The following is a 19,031-nucleotide window of genomic DNA, read 5'->3' on the forward strand; positions in this document are numbered from 1 at the left end:
ACAGAAAATAAACGACTTGAGATACGATTTGGTGTTGGAGGTTACATACTTAAAGGGTTATTTTATTGTGGCTGTCAGTGTAAGAAGGGAATGTTTCTGCTTGAGAAGAAATTAAGAAATAAAGACGGCATTTATTTCACTCAAAGTCATTAATTTGACTATATATTAATCTAATTATCATACTTAATAATTATAATACACTCTTATTCATCAGTTCAAGGTATCTTGGAGGGGAAAAAGGTGACTTAACTGTCTCTTGCTTGTCCAAGAAAAATTGGACCCAAATGACTTGAGTCACATCTGTTACATTTTTATAACAGGCCATTACAATTACTAGCTGTCATTTTGCAGGAAGATCTTTTCAGTTTTCAGTTTCAATCACCTGACACTAAAAATCATTCGTTACGTTTGGATGAGCATCTTTTTTACCTGCAGAGGGAGCAGTTAGCCACGTTGCTACAGTCATACAGAATGTGCAAACCAAACACCGTCTCCAGAGATTATTCACGTTTTTTTTTTATTCATCTGTGTTTTTAAGCATGAGGCTTGCAGTTGTTTGCAGTCTGCAACAATATCTCTGCTAGGTGCCAATAGAATTCTGCGTACTAAACCTTTAAAAACCTGTTAGCAGGATTGTCATGTCGGCTGATCAAAGGTGGAGATGATCTAAACTATTTGTGTTCACTTCTTAAAAGTCTGGTCTTTAAAGAAGACAGAATAAGAGAAGATCTGTTTTCATCTGCTTGAACAAAAATAAAACAAAAAGACGACTTTTAGGACTCAAATAATAAGACACGTAGTACTTGGTAAAATCTGCATGATGCAAAATATTTATATACAGATGAGCAGTCAGAAATGCATGTGGTGGAGTAAAAAAAAGACGTACATTACTCCCTGAAACGCAGTGACATAAATGTATATTATAAAAATGTAACAGAGTTGCTGCAATATAAATATCACAGATGAGGCATTTCAGTGCAACTTAAGAAAGAAAAAAAAGGAATGAATGTTTATTTATTCTTTTTGCAAGGCATTGGCGTAATTGACGAACACTACACCATCGATATTAACCAGGTGCTATGATGGGCGTCTATAGCATGTGTGTGTATGTTCACACACACACATACAGTACGGGACCACACACACACTCACACACTCATGGCTCTGCAGGATGTCAGCTCTGTTTCTCATATCCGTCTGCAGCTACCGACAATTACACTTTTAATAGCTTCGGTGAAAATCAGAGAAAACTTGAAAGTCCTTTCTTTCTTTTTTATTTTTTTTCCACCCAAACTCAGCATGAAAAGTGCTTTATTAAGGTTCAGAATACTTTGAATCTTTTACAATATCTTACATTACATGAGTTCGTAAACAACTGCCCCCTCGTCCCGAAGACAAAAAAAAAGAAAAAAAGAGAAGAAGTCAACCATCAGGGTTGATGCAGAGCCTGTGAGCCACCAGTTCAAAGCTCATGACACAAAGCTTACAAATCACACATTTGTATTATTACAAAATAACAGGAAATAAAATTGATAAAACACTCCGTTAGCAAAAATGTTCATGGTATAGTTCATATATTTTTTGGAAGAAATCAATTTTGGTAGACTACTTTATAACATTCAATAGGTAAAATCGGCTCTTAAAGATAAGAAAAAAAAGTCAATAAATATATTCAAAAAATACAGAATTTGATTAATTAGAATTAGTAGGGGCGTATATTCCATACTGGCTTCGAATATAAATGAAACCTCGACCATCGCGTGCCCAACAGGTGTGACTAAAACTACAGTCACACTCAACTATGAACAGCTGCGTACAGACTGAGAACCAAAGTATTCATTAAATCCATCAACTATATTATCTCCTCAGAAGGTTTTGTCTAAATTTCAACATTTAATGGTCAAATAAATACATTTCTTTGATTTGACGCCAAGACAACATCCCCACTTTTAATACAACAACGTAATAAAATAAATTAAGATGCGATTTCCTGAATGCTGGAATACATTCTGAGATGGTGTTTTTGATGGGCAGAGGGGAAGAAGAAAAAAAAAAAGAAAAAGTGAATTTGCGAACAGTGTGAAGGCAGTGAGCAAAGTTAAATTTAAGACCTGGATGTAAACAAAAAAAAGAACAAACAAACAAACAACAGCTCGGTCAGTTCTACCCGGTTTGAAGTCGTCGCCCGCACGTTACAAAACAGCAATCGATCAAACTTAAGGCCAAAACGTCCACAACTTTTTAAATATTCTCCTGCGAGGTTAAGCAATAATCAGAACATCTCAACTAAAACAAAGTTATTCACCTTCATATTGATTAAAAAAAACTCAGGGGGTCAACCCTCAAACTCTTCTGAGATGTAGACTTTGAGAATCGATTTGAGAATCTTCAAGTTCATCCGGACAAATAAAAATCAGTCACAGTTCTTCTCTCAGTCGTCCGAACAGCAAAATCACCTCCTATTATTAGATACAGCTGCAAAGACAAATTGAACAACAAGTAATCGGTCAGTCAGTTGAAAGAAAGTTAACCGTCAACTATTTTGGTAATCAATCATTTAAAGGGAAAGTTCACCCAAACGTGAAAATTCAGTCATTATCTACTCACTCCCATCCGGAGTCTCGTAGTGGAACATAAAAACCAGCGCTGTCACGATTCTCCAAATCTGCCCTTCGGTTTGACTTTTGATTTAAAAAGTCTTCTCAAAAGAGGCGTTCAGATGAGACTTAAAACATGGGAATCATGACACCACTAATAAAACTACAACCAATGACAAAGAAAAAAGAAAAAACGCAAATGTAAAACAGCTCTGTGCACAGATGTGATCCCAGATTCATTTTTACACCCTTTTTATTTTCTAAGCAGAAATCCCTCCTGTCGCACTGCAGGAGCCCGACAGCATGTCGTCACGTCTTTTCCACTCGTGGCTTCTGGAGACTTGGAATACACCAAACAAGTCACGTGGAGCCACTTTATGGTTTGTTGTTTGTGTTTTCCCTGTTTTAAAGAAGTCCCCATCTACTTCAGCTGTTCAGGAGAACTCTGCAACAATATTTTGCCGTGAAGCTAAAGAAATGTTTTGTGGACTCAAAACTTGACCTGACTTTCCATCGGCATGAGCGTGAGTAGATAATGACCAAAGTTTCCTTTAAGTCATTTTTCAAGCAGCAATTTAAAAAAAAAAAAACATTTGCTGGTTAAATGAGAGGATTTGCCACTTTTCTTTGTCTTTGATGTCATTAAATGAAGAGTTCTTTGGGTTTTTGGATTCTTTTTGGACAAAAGAAGCAATTTGACTTTGGCTTCTGGGAAATTTTTATCAGCATTTCACAGATTTCTTTTGATATTTTAATACACTAATGACATTAATGGCTATCGCAGCTCTGTTGGTGAAGGGAAAGTGCAATCAGCCTGTGGAGGACTGATTCACCAGGTTCGCACTGGAAACTTCCCAAAAACACTCGGTCATGGCACAGCAGGTAGCTTGCACTTTGGAGCAGTAATAAAACAGTTTGACATTGCACAATATGAAATCACCCTTTTGACACGTCTTTAAATAGGTTCACTTGTGAGTTTCCTGTCCGAGGAGCAAAGAAACATGATCTCTTTGAAAAGAAGAAGAAGAAGAAGAAGAAGAAGAAGAAGAAGAAGAAGAAGGAGAAGAAGAAGAAGAAGCTCAAGATTATCAGATGTAGAAATAAATAGAAAACAAACATACAGAGTAAAGCCAGAAGACACTTGCTGCTTGATGCTGCACGCAGGCTATTTCTAATCTTTTTGGAGAGACGTACCGAAAGAATGCACAATGATACACCAACAATGCACAACATTGAAAACTGATCCGTCCGCTTAAGTCCATTAAATCAGTACAGATGGGTGCTATTGTTACACACTCTATCTTGTAACCTTGAATTCCTTGCTTTCTGACATCATGAAGCATGTCATGGAGCGATTAGTCATTGAGTCGAAGAGCCAACATGGATATAGAGTTGAAGTCGCAGCGACAGTATCAAAGAAGTCCGTGGCCGACCTGTGTCGACCTCTCACCTCCGCACACTCCACCGCTCGTGGAGACCCCGATCCGTTTGTCTTTAGGCAAGAGACTGGAATGCAGAAAAAGGGGGGGAGAGAGCACGGAAAGGAAAGGGAGAAGATGGGGGAACTCTGAATGCGTGTGTGCATGTGTGTGTTTAAAACAAAGGCAACATGAGGGGAGCGCGTAAACGAAGAGATTGATGCGTGAAACAGAAGGCAGACGGAGAAAATAGGAGCAAAATAAGGCCAAAATAAAAAGTACAGAACAGTGATAAAGTAAGTCAATAATCAAGCCGGGCTTCCGAAGCCAGAGAACAAAGCAACGATGCAGGTGGACAGAGCCATCCAAAAAGGCATGCATGAAGAACAACACACATCCATACTGTTCGGCTTGCCGTCCGTCACTCCGCTCACGGCGTGCAGAGCAGCGCTGCTGCTGCCGGTGCTGCTGCAGACACAGTGAGGGTCGGGACTGACTGTGCTGTATGGTCGGGCCAGAGGCGGACTGGACCAGGCGTCAACTAGACAAGAAGAGATTTCATGACAAGAGACCTGTGTCATGTTGTTTCCTGGCCAGGGGGAGAGCGGGGAGGTCTGGGGGAGGAACAGGTCTCAGACAGGGACATAGGAGAAAAAAGAGGCGGGAGTGTGGTAAAATGTTCAGTGCCTCAGCGGCCCGTTGCTCTGGGTGACGGAGTCAGAGACGTTCAAGAAGGCAGAGCGCATCAGGTTGAAGGATTTGTCAGAGAGGGATGTTATATCGTCTGTCGTCATCCCCTTTGTCTCGATCTTTGGGAGGATCTTCAATCTGATGGTCCCTGCGGAGGCAGAAGAGAATTTCATAGTCAGAAGTTTACAGAAACATCGAGCAGCCTCTTGCAGACAGAGGGATGAAAATAGGACTGTTTGCAAATTACAAAAATGAGGAAAATCGAGGGACCAGTTACCTGATTTGAACTGCTTTTCTTTCCGTAGGTAGAAGTTGCTGTAGGAGGAGAAGACGACAGGTATGATGGGTACCTGAAAAACAAAGAGACGAGAGAGATCAAACACATCATCCAAAACACATTCATCACTAGTAATGAGTGCTATGGTATCTATGATGGAGTTCAATTTGATGCAAATCCAAACAAGAACCTGGATCTAGCAGACTGAAGTATTTTTTAATATATATATATACTGGATTAGATTTGATTTAATTAAAGGGGGTTCTAGCTTAAAAATTATTCAATTATTGAGTGGTAAAAAATAACAGATCAAGAGAGTATCAATAAGAGTAGTAGTACCAAAGATATCCTAACAATACCCATCCCTAATTGTCAGCCTTTCCATGTTCAGAAGCAAGCAAAAAGCAAGCTGACCTTTAAACTTTCTCCTTAGAGAACCGAAAGATATGAAACAAACCGACAGAAATGCTCGACTGAACCAACATCACATTTTCTCTCTCTCGCACACACAATCAGCACGACACTAGCTATCTCCATCTCTTCCGCTGCTGCTAATAGAGGCCGAGTCGCTCTCTCGAGGCCCTCCCGAGTGGTCCTTCATCGGGACTGGCTGAGCCAAACGTGGCTCCCCCTGGGGGCTGTCCTGTTTCTACTCAATCTGGCTGGCTGGGCACAAAATGGAAAGGCTGCGCTGGAACTCAGCAGAAGCAAACACGGAGCGATAGAAATAGTCTACGATCGCGCAGGCACAGTCTCGAGTGTAAAGCTACAGGGCCAACGGGGACAACAAAAACACAGATTGTATTATCCAGACCTCAAATGAAGTTACTCTGCCACGTCATGCCAAAACACGCACAACAACTCCATCTGTATATCATATAAGCAGCCTCTGAAGCGCAGAGCTAATACAGCCCCTATAGAAAGTACAGTATGAATGCGTTTGTTAATAAGCAGCAGCAGGGATTTGTTTTTGTAGCCCCTGTGCCTTGTTGTATATCTGGCCCAAACTGATATGAATCTCTGGCAGCCTGAGGTGAACCACGTTGCCGTTTCTCGCCAGATCTCATTCAACAATAATGTTTTTTTAATTCATTCCACCTGTCTGACCCCTGAGTGTGTGCTGCGAAACATCAGCTCAGGGAACAGAGACCTCCCACCTGCACGCACGCAGAGATAAAAAGCTCATAAACGCACACAGCTGAGGTGAAGATTACGCTGGAGTCATTCTGTGACGGGAGCAGCGAGGAGATTGGGGGAGAAGTTGCATCACGCTGAGCAACAACCGAGGAGAGTTTCAGAGAAAGACCAAAACAGAAATATCACCATTACTATTCTGACCACTTCTAAGCATTCCTTAGTAGAAGCTGTGGCTGATTCAGTGCCGTCTGTGCATGTCATCATCTGTATATTGGATATGGTTGGATCATAATGTTACCTTGAGCCTTGTAAGGTTGCTTAGCTCCCCCATGTGTCTAGAATCAGCACATTTCTGGCAACATTACCCCTCTCTCTCTTTCACAAGTCTCCAGTAGCATCTCAGCCCTTTTTTGCCAGTACTGATAAGCGAACAAACAACATGAGGGTGTACACTAGAGCACATGAAATGATCACTAAACTCACCTGTATAGACGGGAAAAAGGGGCGATAGATTACATTTGCTCTATAAGTGAAAAAGGACTCACTTGTGCCTGCACTGCCAGGTGGAAAGCTCCTTTTTTGAAGGGCAGCAGGTCGCCTCTCTGGTTTCTCGTTCCCTCTGGGAACACCCACAGACGAATCTGTCGAGGTCAAAGGACAAGTGTTGAAAGATTTAATCATCCCATGTCGTCCCTAATGCGTCAGAAACCAGTGCATTTTAACAGATGAAGTGCCAAAACAAAGTGTCAACTTGTTCTGACATATAATCTCCCCACAAAAAACAAACAGTATGAAGTACAAAACAAAACAAACACTATAAACCACGCTGACCGCACGAGCCACATTACCTGTTCGTCCAACATGGTTTTGGCAGCGTCGGTCATGACACTCTTCGCATCGCTCGTCTTCTTGCGGTTGATAAAGACGATGCCACCCAGCCAGCAGATGAGACCCACCGTGCCGGCGTAGATCAACTCCTTCTTGGCGATCATGGTGCAGCGGTCCGGTAAGATCTCCATCAGGCCTGATGAACAGGGGATAAGAAGCTCACACATCAGTATACAATGCTATATTTATTTTAATATGTCATGACTGAGAACTACTAATGTCAAACACTTCAGAATAAAGATGTTTTCTAATTCCTCGTTTCCATGTAAAGTCATGTCTGTCACTCAAGCCTGAGTCTGTGTGGTATGTGAGAACGAGAAATAAGGCTCGATTAATGAAAGAGCTTAAAGCGGACTAATTAAAAGGTAGCAGCAAAGGAATGACTTCAAAGCACCATTTAATGAAAGATTATCCTAAATTTCTCACTTTAATCAAAAAATTCCTCAGTAACAAATACAAATCTAGAAACACTGACTGAAACAGAGCTGTAAGCAGTATTAAGGACTGACAGGTTATCATGGTGTTTTTGTGTCCGATAAAATAACTACTACTTTTCTTTCTCTGTCTGTAGTCACTCAATGTCCCGCCCACTACACAACCTGATTGGTTACCACAAGTAATCTGCAAAAGTAACTACTAACTAGAGACATCAAATAAATGTAGGTGTGCAAGCATTAAGTGGCAAAATGGAAATACTGAAGTAAAGTATCTCAAAATGTAGAGCTACATTCCATCACTGGCAAATGTGTATCAGTTCAAAACATCAGTTATGGGTCTCCTTCATTACTAATAATTGTATCGGCCTTTAACTATATATTACAAAAAAATAAACACAACATTTCTATAGAAGGCATTGACTAACCTTTGGGCCTGATGATGATGATATTTCGGGAGTAAAAGATACAGATCGATATATTGGACTTTATTTCTTCGCAATGATCCCTCAAATGTTGTTTTTAAAACAAAAGTGACAAAGATATGCATGAGAGAAAGGACGTTTCATAATTTATCAATACATTTTATGTTTCATCTCAACAGCCAGACTCACTGGGTATAGCGGTAAAAGGTAAAAAGGTATAGAGTCTGCTGATGTAATACTGATGCTGGAGAAGACATTCCACTTTATCGATTGCCGTTATCTCCATGAATAGCGCTTACATTATGAGTCAGACACGTTTGATTAACCTACGTGCACAGGCAGCTGGTGCAGCAGAAAGAGCAGCGCAGGACGTCAAACGCACAAAATGTAACAGAAAGGAAGTCAAAGTGTGAGACATAAAAGGTTTTACAAACATAGAGGTGACGTGTTCCTTATATGGAGATAAAACAAAGCGGACAAAAGCAAAGTTACTTGAGAAAGACGGCATTTGAAACTGAGCTCTGGAGGAGAGGCATCCCAGTTCCTTATCGTATCACATCAGCTCCGGGATGAGCAGCTATTAATGGCTGGGTGTAGCAGTTGGCATGGCAACTTGGACGCTATATCGGACTCATGCTGAGTTTTCGGAGCACTAATTAGGTGCCTTGCTCTCCCCCTGCTGTCACTGCCCTGGCCTGGAGCCTGCCCTCATCACTCAGCAGCACTAAAAAACACTTCTCTCCCTGGTACTGATGGAGAGAAAACATACCTCGGTTAAATAAGAGCACTCAGCACTCAAATTTAGGAGCAGGATAAAATCAGACAATGCTCAAAGACTCACCCACACGAGCTGAATCATATGCAAACAACACGCGAGCTCTCAACTCAGTCTACATCGACTTTAAAATGGTATCCAGAACATTTATAAACAGCTTTTGAATCATAGCGGCTCCTGCGAGGCCAGCGAGGTTTGTTGATGCCAAATCAAAATGAAAATGGATAAAAATGAATATCTGTGACTGCGTGGCGATTCATTCTCCCGTTAGTCAAACAATCCTCAACACCACAAAGCTGCTATAGTCTTACGTTTGTCATACTTTTAGGAGGATAATCTGGTGCCTGTAGCCTCTAAGAAGCCCGTCCAGTTGCCTCATTTGGATCCTTCGTACTGATCTACCTGTGTGCGCTCGGCCTGGTGCAAATATTGCTAAAACTAAGCAAGCTGGTTGAACAAGAATGGCAGAGAAAGTGCAACCAAAATATCCCAGTACTAACACACTTGCTTGACAGCAGTGATTATTATTCATGCCATGTTTGTGGTCTACATAACCCATATGAATCGGGAATCCATTTTTTTTTTTTTTTTTACATTAAGAGATGCCAGAATATCCATGTGCGGGCCGTGCATCGAAATAAATGTACAGATAATCGGTTGATGGCCACGATTTTAAATTCAATGAGTCTTGTTTGAAGTTGGAGCTCAGAGTGAGGCTTTGACACTTCCAAGAGAATTTCATGCTTCCGTTTCTATCTTATTCGTGCTTGTGAGGTACAAAAAAAACAACAACAACATGTCCGACAACGCTGTCATGGTCTGCAGTTTGAAAGACATTTGGATTTCAAAAGCAAGCAGGAAAACTGACTGTTTGTCTGTGAGGCCTGTAGCACAGATGTATATCAGATATAGTGAATAAAAACCCAGGGAACCACAAGTACATGTTCACTGTGTTTCTCTTCATTAGTCGACTTCATTAGCACATCTGAGGTTGGAGCAGGTCTGGGTGTGTGTGTGTGTGTGTGTGTCCCGGGGCCTATTAACCCTACAGTAAAATGAATTCAGGTCATGAGCCAGTTATCAATTGCAGTGTGCGGGGACAGTTTCCTGTGTCAGTGAGCTCATGCAGGTCAACAGTCAGCGCACTCAAAGCAGGTAAAGTATTTCAGCAGCTCATGGTTGAGACCATGTCTTTTAAAATACTCCAGGATCATGATAACAGAGTGTAGGTTGTACTGATTATCTGGTCAGTCAGGTGTTATAACGTCTTGCTCACACAAGCGTGAAGCTGGATGTCAACACTGGTGAGAATAAAAGTCAAAAATCTCACATTGGCACATCCAATCACATCAAGGGAGATTCTACTTCCCCTTGTTTTCTCCGATGGCTCTGAAGCTTCTTCCATTTTATTGGACAGGGGGGTGTGGATGACGCCACATGTATTCTCAGGAGCATATTCAGAAGGCCCCCACTGTCGGAGCTTAAACCAGCTCAACAGCATACTTCTTTTATCTGTGACTCCTGCATCTAACTGCAGAGGATTGCAGCTCCTTCAACTAAAATGTCCAAAAAAAGACTCTGTATGCATCAAATCGGGTGTCAAATTGCTCAGGGTGAAGTGCTCAAAGTACAACACTTCTTCCTCAGAAGACAGGGGATAAACACAAACTAGAGAAAACTCAGTGCTCAGGAAAAGCTGCCAATTGCACAACCATCTAGCATCATTACAAGTATGAACACACAAAATACAGACAGTAGACAGTATCGCAAAAATAGATATGTGGCATTTCCTAACCTCTCGTAACGTTTTCACAGTTTCAGCCTCAATTTTAAACCACAATAACAAATATTTATGATGCAGCTTCTAATGTTTGCTGGTTGAGAGAAAACTTGCATCCATCATTTCAGGAGTTAAAGTGATGTCAAACAATTTATGTATTTAGTAAAGTATCTACCCAACACATCCAGGGAGCTCTGGTGGTTGGAGATGATGACGTAGGGTCCCTCTGTCTGCAGATGCTCCCAGCCGCTCACATCAAACCGAAGACCCAGGAAGTACTTCACGTGACGAACCAGGAAGCGGATAATCCTGAGGGGAGGGGAAAAAAAATGTTATTTACTAAGTAAGCATAGGTTACCAGTCACACAGTCATGTGAACTGAGCATGTAGGCTGCATATCATTAACCAGAGCTCTACATGGTAAGGTGGGGGGTTGTATGTATGAATCATTTTCAAATACTATGGTGATGAAAGAACGGCAGCACTGATGGTTAAATGTGACCTGAATCAGAACATGTAGAGATGGCTATCCTCAACATACATGATTATAAGCTGTATAAATAGCTCTATTAGTGTCGTCTGTTCCTTGGTGGCTTAAATCACTGCCTGTAATAAGTACACGGCTCCAAATAAGCTTTGAGAAAGACTGTTCAACCATCTGCCCGTCTGCAGGCAAAAAACACAAAATCAATGTTATGGCATCCAAATACAATTTCATGCCATCAATGTGGGTATTTATGAAAACAAATCAATACTGGAACTTTCTATACTCTATAAAGCAGAGTGACGTCCAACAGAAGTGGAGCTGTGAGGCAGGACATGTTTTCTTGCTCAGGGCACTTTCAACCGAATTTCATGCTTTGCTGAATATTTGGCCAAATAAATATATTCTTTATCAAAATCTAACCCTCAACAATGTTTAACCTGCCAATTAATTACTTTAATTACTTTTTTTACTTAATTATGATTCATAGTTTTTTCAAAATATTTTAGAAAAATTGTGGAAAAGCATCTTATAATTCACAATAATAGTGAAACTCCAAGCATCACATCCTCCTGAGGGGGTAGAACAAGTGAATATTTGGTATTGTTGCTTGTACAAACGTAACTTTACATGGGGAATATATCAAAAATGCACTACAAGTTTTTGGCCTCTAGGGGGCATACAAAACACACTCCTCCACCTCTATTATTATGGCTAACGTTAGCAAGCGATCGCCTACTTTTGCATTCAGCGGCCATAAAGGAACATTAGCATTCATGTGCCCTATCCATACTGCCCTGATGAAAGTCTTAATGGCTGAAATGCGTCAATGTGTTTTTACTGTGATTCAACAGCCATGATTAATTAAAGGCTTTTTAACTCACCAACCTTTTGAGTGCATCCGACTTTCGCTACGATTCTATTAGCATTCACTTGTTGCATTTCCAGGCACATATTGATTTTCTAGCTCTCGTTAGGTCTCCATCACCGCCTGAGTGAAAATAATACCTCTTCAGCTTGTTGCTCGATGTTCAACTCTTTACTAGATAGTTTCTAACTTTCTGTGCCAATTGCACTTTGGCATGTATTCTCTTATGTATTTATTATTCTTATGGTTACGTAATTAATCCTCAGGGACCGTGTTCAGGGTCATGTTAAATATTTCTAAACATGATCATCATAAAAACACATTTCCACACTGACATTTCCTCTTTTTACCCTCTCTGTTCGGGGTTTATCTTCTGGGACTTAATGACCTTTGTGAGGACAAAGACAATAACAGCTCTGAACTCTGTGAAGACATTTTCAAGGTAACATCTTGTCACACTTGGAAGAGTTTCAGTGTGTTTCTAAGCAATATACTCTGCAGCAAGAAACACGTCACAATCTGATACTGCAGGTTCACATGCTTTTACTTCCATCAAATGAGATCCTTTCTGACATAGACACTATAACACTTACAGAAGCCTCCCTGGTCCTCAATCAATACCATTTCTCACCTCAGACACACACGACTGCCAATTTAAAATGCATCTCAGATCTGGTGTTTATGTGAGAGGCTGCAGAGAGAGCCTTGATATTTCATGTGCAGGCCAACTCCGCTCTACAATCAGCTACTTATCTCTCCATTCCTAGCTGTTATCTAATCATCATTCGATCAGAACTAACCTCTTTTTCCTCTCGCAGCCAAAGACCGAAGTATGGCAGCAACAGCATTTAATTTGCACAAAACTGCTGTTAAACTTCTGCCACCCACAGTGTTTTATCAGTAAATATAGATGAAAAATAAAGGACTATTTGAACTGTGAGAAAAGGGAACTGCATCAAAGATGATCTGCACGTCTTTTAGAAGCAAAAAAAAAAAAAGCATCTTTTCCTGTGTAACACACAGAAATTGGCTACTGTAACATCTCCGACTTAAATGACCTTCCCTTTCAGGGAAAACAACAGAGTCACTCCCCATCTTCTGTCAGCGCCAGAGAACTCATCGCTCTAAAAACACCTCATGTCCCTTTCTCATCAGTGATTCACATCCCCTCCTGAACTACTTCTTCCATTCGCCTTGTAATTTAGAGTTTATCCTTTTTGTTTTGAAGCTTTGTTTTCTCAGTGTTGCCCCATATGATTTATTATTTAATAAGCCTGTATGTAAGTTGCTACACAGCAAATATTTTAATTTCTAACAGCGAGTCTCTCTTTTTTTGCGCGCTCAAAGCAGTGGTACCGTAATTACGCGAATACACGTGCATCCAAATCAAAGCTTCCTGGCTCGCTTGACCAGACTTTGGAAATGACTGCTCCCTTGACTGCAGTTAGCCTTACTAGCTTGGCTCCAAACAAACTTGCTAATAGCCAACTTAAACAGCTGGTCTCCAAGATTGACAGCACTGTGTTAAAAACACAGACAGATTAACTATTAAGATTGTAAGAGTGCACCACAAATAAATCAAGTGTGGGAAGCACTAAGTCACTGCAACCTTGCGGTAATCTGAAGTTAAATATACCTAGAAAAAGTTCCATTCAAATATCTCCTTTTTGTTGACAGTGTGCAACAGTGAATGATACAAAAACCAAACATTTCCAATCATCATTTTTCAATATCCTGTTTGGGAAAGAAGGAAATTAAATGATCAAGGCTCCTGCTGTTATAATTCTCTGTGGTTACGCTCACTGTTATTGTGGGACCGAGCACAGCAAAGCCACTTAGTACAATATAATAGCCTTAATGTCCCCCTGATGCCAGAGCTGATTTTTTTTTTTTTTTTTTTTTTTTTACACCCATTCACTCGAGGATGGAAAAACCAAAAAAGAGTTGTATTTTTTTGGACACACACTTGTTTGGACAGGCATTTGAACTGCTGTGGATGAGGGAGCAGGGTTTTCCTGCCACTGTTTAATCATACAAGTCTGATCCATCACAAAATGAACAAATCCCTCATGCATCACTTTAACTCAGTTTTAACTCAGATCCGAAACAATTCTCCACAAAGGGCGATACCTTGGGCACGCTGTGGTTGATTTCTACAGACTTGATCAGGATATACCAAATCCCTTTAGACTCTGAACTCATGGTACATAATCATGGTAGTTGCAGACAGAAAAGGCTGTTGCTCCACATTCCGATCAGAACTGAATTAGGTAAAATGTAATTCTCTTACAGTGCGTCTTATACATGGATTAATCTGCAGAAGGTCCTAAACTTGGACTCTTTGCCACCACTAACATTTAGCTCTCATACATTGTTGTTTCTGTTGTTTTGCTCTACATCTCAACACCACAGTAAATGACAATACACCATCAAAAGCTTTATGAGTCTAAAATGTGTGAATATGTTTTTTGTTTGCAATGTCCAATGGAGAGCGTCACTGAAGATGTGTTGACGACCCTTCCCACAAATCCATATCCGAGCAATAAAGCTGGGAAGTAACATGTTTTCATAATTGATTATCTTAATAATAACTAGAAAAAAATGGAGCAGGCTGTTGAAAATATCGCCTGCCCAGAACTTGATTTTGGGGGCTGACGCAGATATTAGGAAGTACGCACAATTTTTTTTGCAATGATTGCTTTTAATGTGGACTTGTGAAGTCGGATATTCCACAGTTAAACAATAAAATGTAATATCTAAAATTATGACAGTGCGCTGTAACAGTTAACCTACTGAGAATCAAACAATTATGAATGATAACCACCTTTCTGTTTGGATTTAGAGCTCAAAAAAAGTTTTTATGCAGGTGATATCAGGCAGCATACACTATATATATCATTGTATCTGTTATATGTCAATATTGGTCAGCTGATACATCACTGGGACTTAGTTACATCTTCAGGAAATATAATTTCTAGTAGTGGCATATTGAATAGTAGCCCTTCATATCACTCTACTGACTCTTGCCATGCTTTCTCAGTATTTGTAATAGAGGCTGAGTCGGTGATGACGAACCAGCATATGTCGTACTGTGTGGTAATCAAATCAATGTGACTTTAATTACAATATCAAAAGGGTTAAAGTTCACGGTGTCATAATAATCAAAGACATGAGAAAGCTCTTGAACTCATCACTTGTGTTCATTAACTCGTGACTCTAATGCAATCATCTCTCGCTGATGGCTCAGCTTGAAGATCAGCTTGCCTTGCACAAAGAGTACAATACATGCTTGACTGGTTTGCTATAGTAAAATAACTTTAACCTTTACACTGGAATGCACTCTTTAGGTTATCTTTTAACACAGCAGTATAGTGATAACACCACTGGTTATGCAATGGCTCAGTTAGTGTAGCTGCGATTGTAAGACTGTTCAAGGGGAATGAATTGGCCTTGGTTGGATTATTTTTATGGCCAATTCTCAAAGATTTTGCTTTGGTTCATTTCATTTTCAATCTTTGAATAAGTTCCTTCTGTGCCTACAGGGGATTATGACATTTAGGCTGATCTGTTACCAGCCTAGATTCAATGTAACCTGGCTGCTCAGGTGAGCCTGACCTCTTATCCTTATTTTACCAACAAAGATATCAGCGCTAGAGCTAATTCAGGTGATAAAGGTCAGAGGGCTGTTCAAGACAGGGACATGGTCAGTGGCATAGCAGAGGATTCATTCATTCAAATAAGGCAGGGACAAGAAAATGAATAGTTTAAACTACATAGGCTTTAAAAGGTCAGTCCCTGAGCGGTCTGAGTGACAACATTAGTACAGCTTAGTCAAACAGACAGCTTCGCTGGTGGTCTCCCACCGCTGTTAAAAGCTGTTACACAGTATGCAACCTGAGCTCAAGCAATTGTAAGGGAGGAAACTAAGCCTCTGTCCTTTATCTGTTGTCATGATATCTTTCCTGATAATTAAAGCTTGAGCCGGAGCCAAAAGTAGCCATTCACAGAAGTGACAGGCAGAGCTGTCTGTCTCGAGCAGGCATGCGGGCGATTAGTCGATGAAACTTTGTCGGGCTGGCAATTAAACTGAGATTATACAATTATCGTGATATGAGACAAGATACGATAGCTTGGAATTCAGATGTTGTTACATAATATCTGCACAAATGTTGTTTTCTGCATCACAGTAAAGTAAGATCATTTTCTTCTACTTGACAGACTTTTCTACGTGTTCAAGTACTTGCCTTTACCAATAAAGTCATTATATCCACATTACTGATGATTATTTATCAATAATCTCAATATTTGGTTAGAGTGCAAATGTAGATCAACCTAATGACTTATGATTACATTATTTAAAGGGGTTTGGTAAATATTTTGAGCCATCTTAATCCATGAATTGCATTTGAAATTGGACATACGCGAGTGGATTGTAACATGTCACAAAAAATGAGACCTTTCCCGTCTCTTTTGGTCGTTAATTCAAGCATGTGGAAGATTTGTTTAGGTAGTTTAATGCTGCTGGAATGTGGATTTCTTTGTGTATGACTCAGGTCTGAGGATGTGAGTTTATGCATCATTTAGGTGCCTCTCTCTGCTCTGCTAACAGACAGCAACAGTGGCTAACATTAGTTTATGTTACCGGACTCCTTTAATGGTTTCAACTGGCTCTCAAACAGATGTCATGGATAAAACTGTGCACAATTTCGAATCTTTTCTTACTTTTAGACTAGTTTACTACTCCAAGTTTAAACATTAGGGACATTAGTCATTAGGAACATCACCAGTCCGTGGACACAAATGCTTAAAATAAACTGAAACCCATCTGGAGATGCAAGCTGAACATTAACAGTAACTTGAGTTATATGGATGGATTTGACTGTGGAGGCCTGTTCATGCCCACCATAGTTCACTGTTACATTCAAGTCCTCCAAGTCAGCTGTGTAGCAAGCAGTAAAGCCTAGAATTCAGGCCTTTGTGTGCCGGTCAGACAGCAAATGTCTGTGACAGACTGCTCTGTCCTTGATGAATCACTGAGCTCTTTCTGCCAGAGCTGGCCCGCGTGTAAAATGTGCATCCCAAAAACTCCATTCACTGCCGGTGCAAAAGGTCTGACCCCGATTGAGTCCCTTTGTCACAGTCAACAGGTCCAGATAACCTTTGAGCTGACAGAATGGTACACTGGTGCAACACGACACCACCGACACAGCTAACGTGACTTCGAAACAGTTATTCCGAGAGCAGCCAGGCAGTGAGAATCTGCCGTTGTAACTGACCGGGGCTTGCTGTCAGATCAAGGCCATGTGAGGCTGCATTGAGGATGGGCCTCATAACTATTCAGTAACCCGACTCTAATCAGAGGGAAACCTGCCATCTGGCATCCTTCTCTTCAAGGTAATTACTGGAATGCAGTCATTTGTGTCAAGCAATCCATCCTCGCTAGATAGGGTTTAACCACTACAACAAAAAAATCCCCCCCCCTTGCTACAAAGTGGACACTGACACTGAGAGGCGCACAACATTTCTCCCCCGACAGGTATCAGTTCACCTGGTCCGCATGTGTGTCCAGTATGAAATAACATATATTTCCTCCAGCGGTACGGTCAAGGGGTCATTCCTATGGAGAGTCATAGCTGTTAGTGGTGCTGCATTAATGGGGCTCAAAATATTAATAACTACAATATTAATGAGGTTGTAATAGAAAATCTGAAATATCTATTCCGTCAACAGAACGTTGTTTACATGTGGCGGACCCTGCCACCTTCCCTAGCTTCAAACAAAATGAAACAGTATGAAATTGTGTGTATATTTAGTTTGTTCAGGCATGAAAAGTGAGTCAATGAAGGTCTTTCTCTTCTGATTAAATGTCTTTCCCAAAACTACATATAGTGCAGCTTTAAATATTGAAGTCCTTAGTTGTAATATTCGGTCATCACCTCTGAGCATAACATTCATACACCTATGGCCTCGAATCAAACATTTTCAACGTAAAAATGAAGATAAAACACTTCATAAAGATAAAGGATTTATTGCAGGGCTGCTGCACATTGACAGTGAACATGTGTACCTCAAACAGCCCCACACTGACAGCTCAGTGGATACAGCTTCCATTGTGTTATCAAAACTGATTTAGCACGCCGCATGTGTGCCATTTCTCCCCACCACAAAAAAAGCAGCTCTGGCTCCACAGCCACAGCTAGCAAAACAAGGATAGCTTTGTGTGATGATACTTATGTGCTCCCCCTTAATGCAACTTAGCTAGCGTCTGGCATTTGCCTGGAGGGAAAGGGAAGTTAGCACATTCCTACACTGAATATAATAAATATAATTACCGTTATAAGAGGCCGGTATTGTTTAACACACAGCTGGAACAGCCATAACACGTCCTGACTTGGTTCGCTGAGAGCTAAACATCAGCGATGTTAGCATTCTTGTTTTCAGCTAACACGTTCCAACAGCCAATGTGTCAAGGAGGGAGGGAGAAGGGTGGGTGCTAATGCTAGCATGTGTGATTAAAAATGCATATGTATTTATTAATTTGTCGCTTGGCTTCTCTTTTAAAATGTCAGACACATTTGGTAGGCTCCCTGGAAGACACAGTGTTGTTTATGTTAACACAACCCCAAAGCTCGGGGGTGAAACCGGTGGCGTTGCTAGCAAAGCGTAATCGGAATGTTTAATATCAACTAACGGCTGCTAGCCAGCCGAACTAGCATGCTAACGCTGGCTAGCTGTCAGACGAGCGACATTTATTATGCCAACAGAAAACTCACCTCATATTTTCAACGTCTCGGCCGCCGCTTTTCAGTATGCACAGGGGGATCGCGATGAGGGCCAGGCACATCATCCAGGCGACGTAAAAGCACTTTTTGAAATAGAAAACAAACGTGCTGCTGGTCCACATCAGGAGTGGGATCAGCAGCAGCGGTACCATCCATAGCACATCCATAGCAAAGAAAACTCACTGCCAGCAATATACACACGCGGTTCGGTGGTTGAAGGGATGAAGTGGGGGGAGATGAGGTGTAAAAAAAAAAAAAAAACAACAAAAAAAAAACGGTGCCCAGTTTACGGTGCGAGAGAGACGGGAAGCACCGCGACCCTGACAAACATTACCCAGTCGGAAGTAGTCCTTCAGGGGCACCCTTGCGATGGTACCCGCTCGTCTGTGGCTGCCCCAAATGAACATGAAGCGTCGCTGCTCATCTGTTGCTAAATGGCATCATGAGGTGGAGTCAAGTCGTCATCGGTTGTGTAT

General features: G+C 40.9%; 1 protein-coding gene across 2 annotated transcripts; it reads right to left on the reverse strand.

Moving 5' to 3' along the window:
- Positions 1 to 997: 997 nt before the first annotated feature.
- agpat2 (1-acylglycerol-3-phosphate O-acyltransferase 2 (lysophosphatidic acid acyltransferase, beta)) lies at positions 998 to 18,731 on the reverse strand. 2 transcript variants are annotated; one of them, XM_037116640.1, is made up of 6 exons: positions 18,547 to 18,722; positions 10,597 to 10,730; positions 6,968 to 7,143; positions 6,665 to 6,760; positions 4,983 to 5,055; positions 998 to 4,853 (listed from the first exon to the last, which is right to left on the reverse strand). In XM_037116640.1, exons 1-6 carry the CDS (start codon positions 18,720 to 18,722, stop codon positions 4,696 to 4,698), a joined length of 813 nt encoding a protein of 270 aa, XP_036972535.1. In that variant the 3' UTR covers positions 998 to 4,695. The 2 variants fall into 2 exon arrangements, with proteins under 2 accessions (XP_036972535.1, XP_036972536.1); XM_037116641.1 differs by having other exon boundaries at positions 4,696 to 5,055; positions 18,547 to 18,731.
- Positions 18,732 to 19,031: the final 300 nt, after the last annotated feature.

This window comes from Acanthopagrus latus, chromosome 12 (assembly GCF_904848185.1).
Source record: "Acanthopagrus latus isolate v.2019 chromosome 12, fAcaLat1.1, whole genome shotgun sequence".
NCBI lineage: Eukaryota > Metazoa > Chordata > Actinopteri > Spariformes > Sparidae > Acanthopagrus > Acanthopagrus latus.

Coding starts and splice junctions, on each gene's coding strand:
- agpat2 (XM_037116641.1), bottom strand. CDS start 18,722: ATGGATGTGCTATGGATGGTACCGCTGCTGCTGATCCCACTCCTGATG. Junction 6,761..6,967: donor AAACCATGTTGGACGAACAG/GTAATGTGGCTC, acceptor TGACCTCGACAG/ATTCGTCTGTGGGTGTTCCC. Junction 5,056..6,664: donor ACCTGGCAGTGCAGGCACAA/GTGAGTCCTTTT, acceptor TTTGTTTTTCAG/GTACCCATCATACCTGTCGT.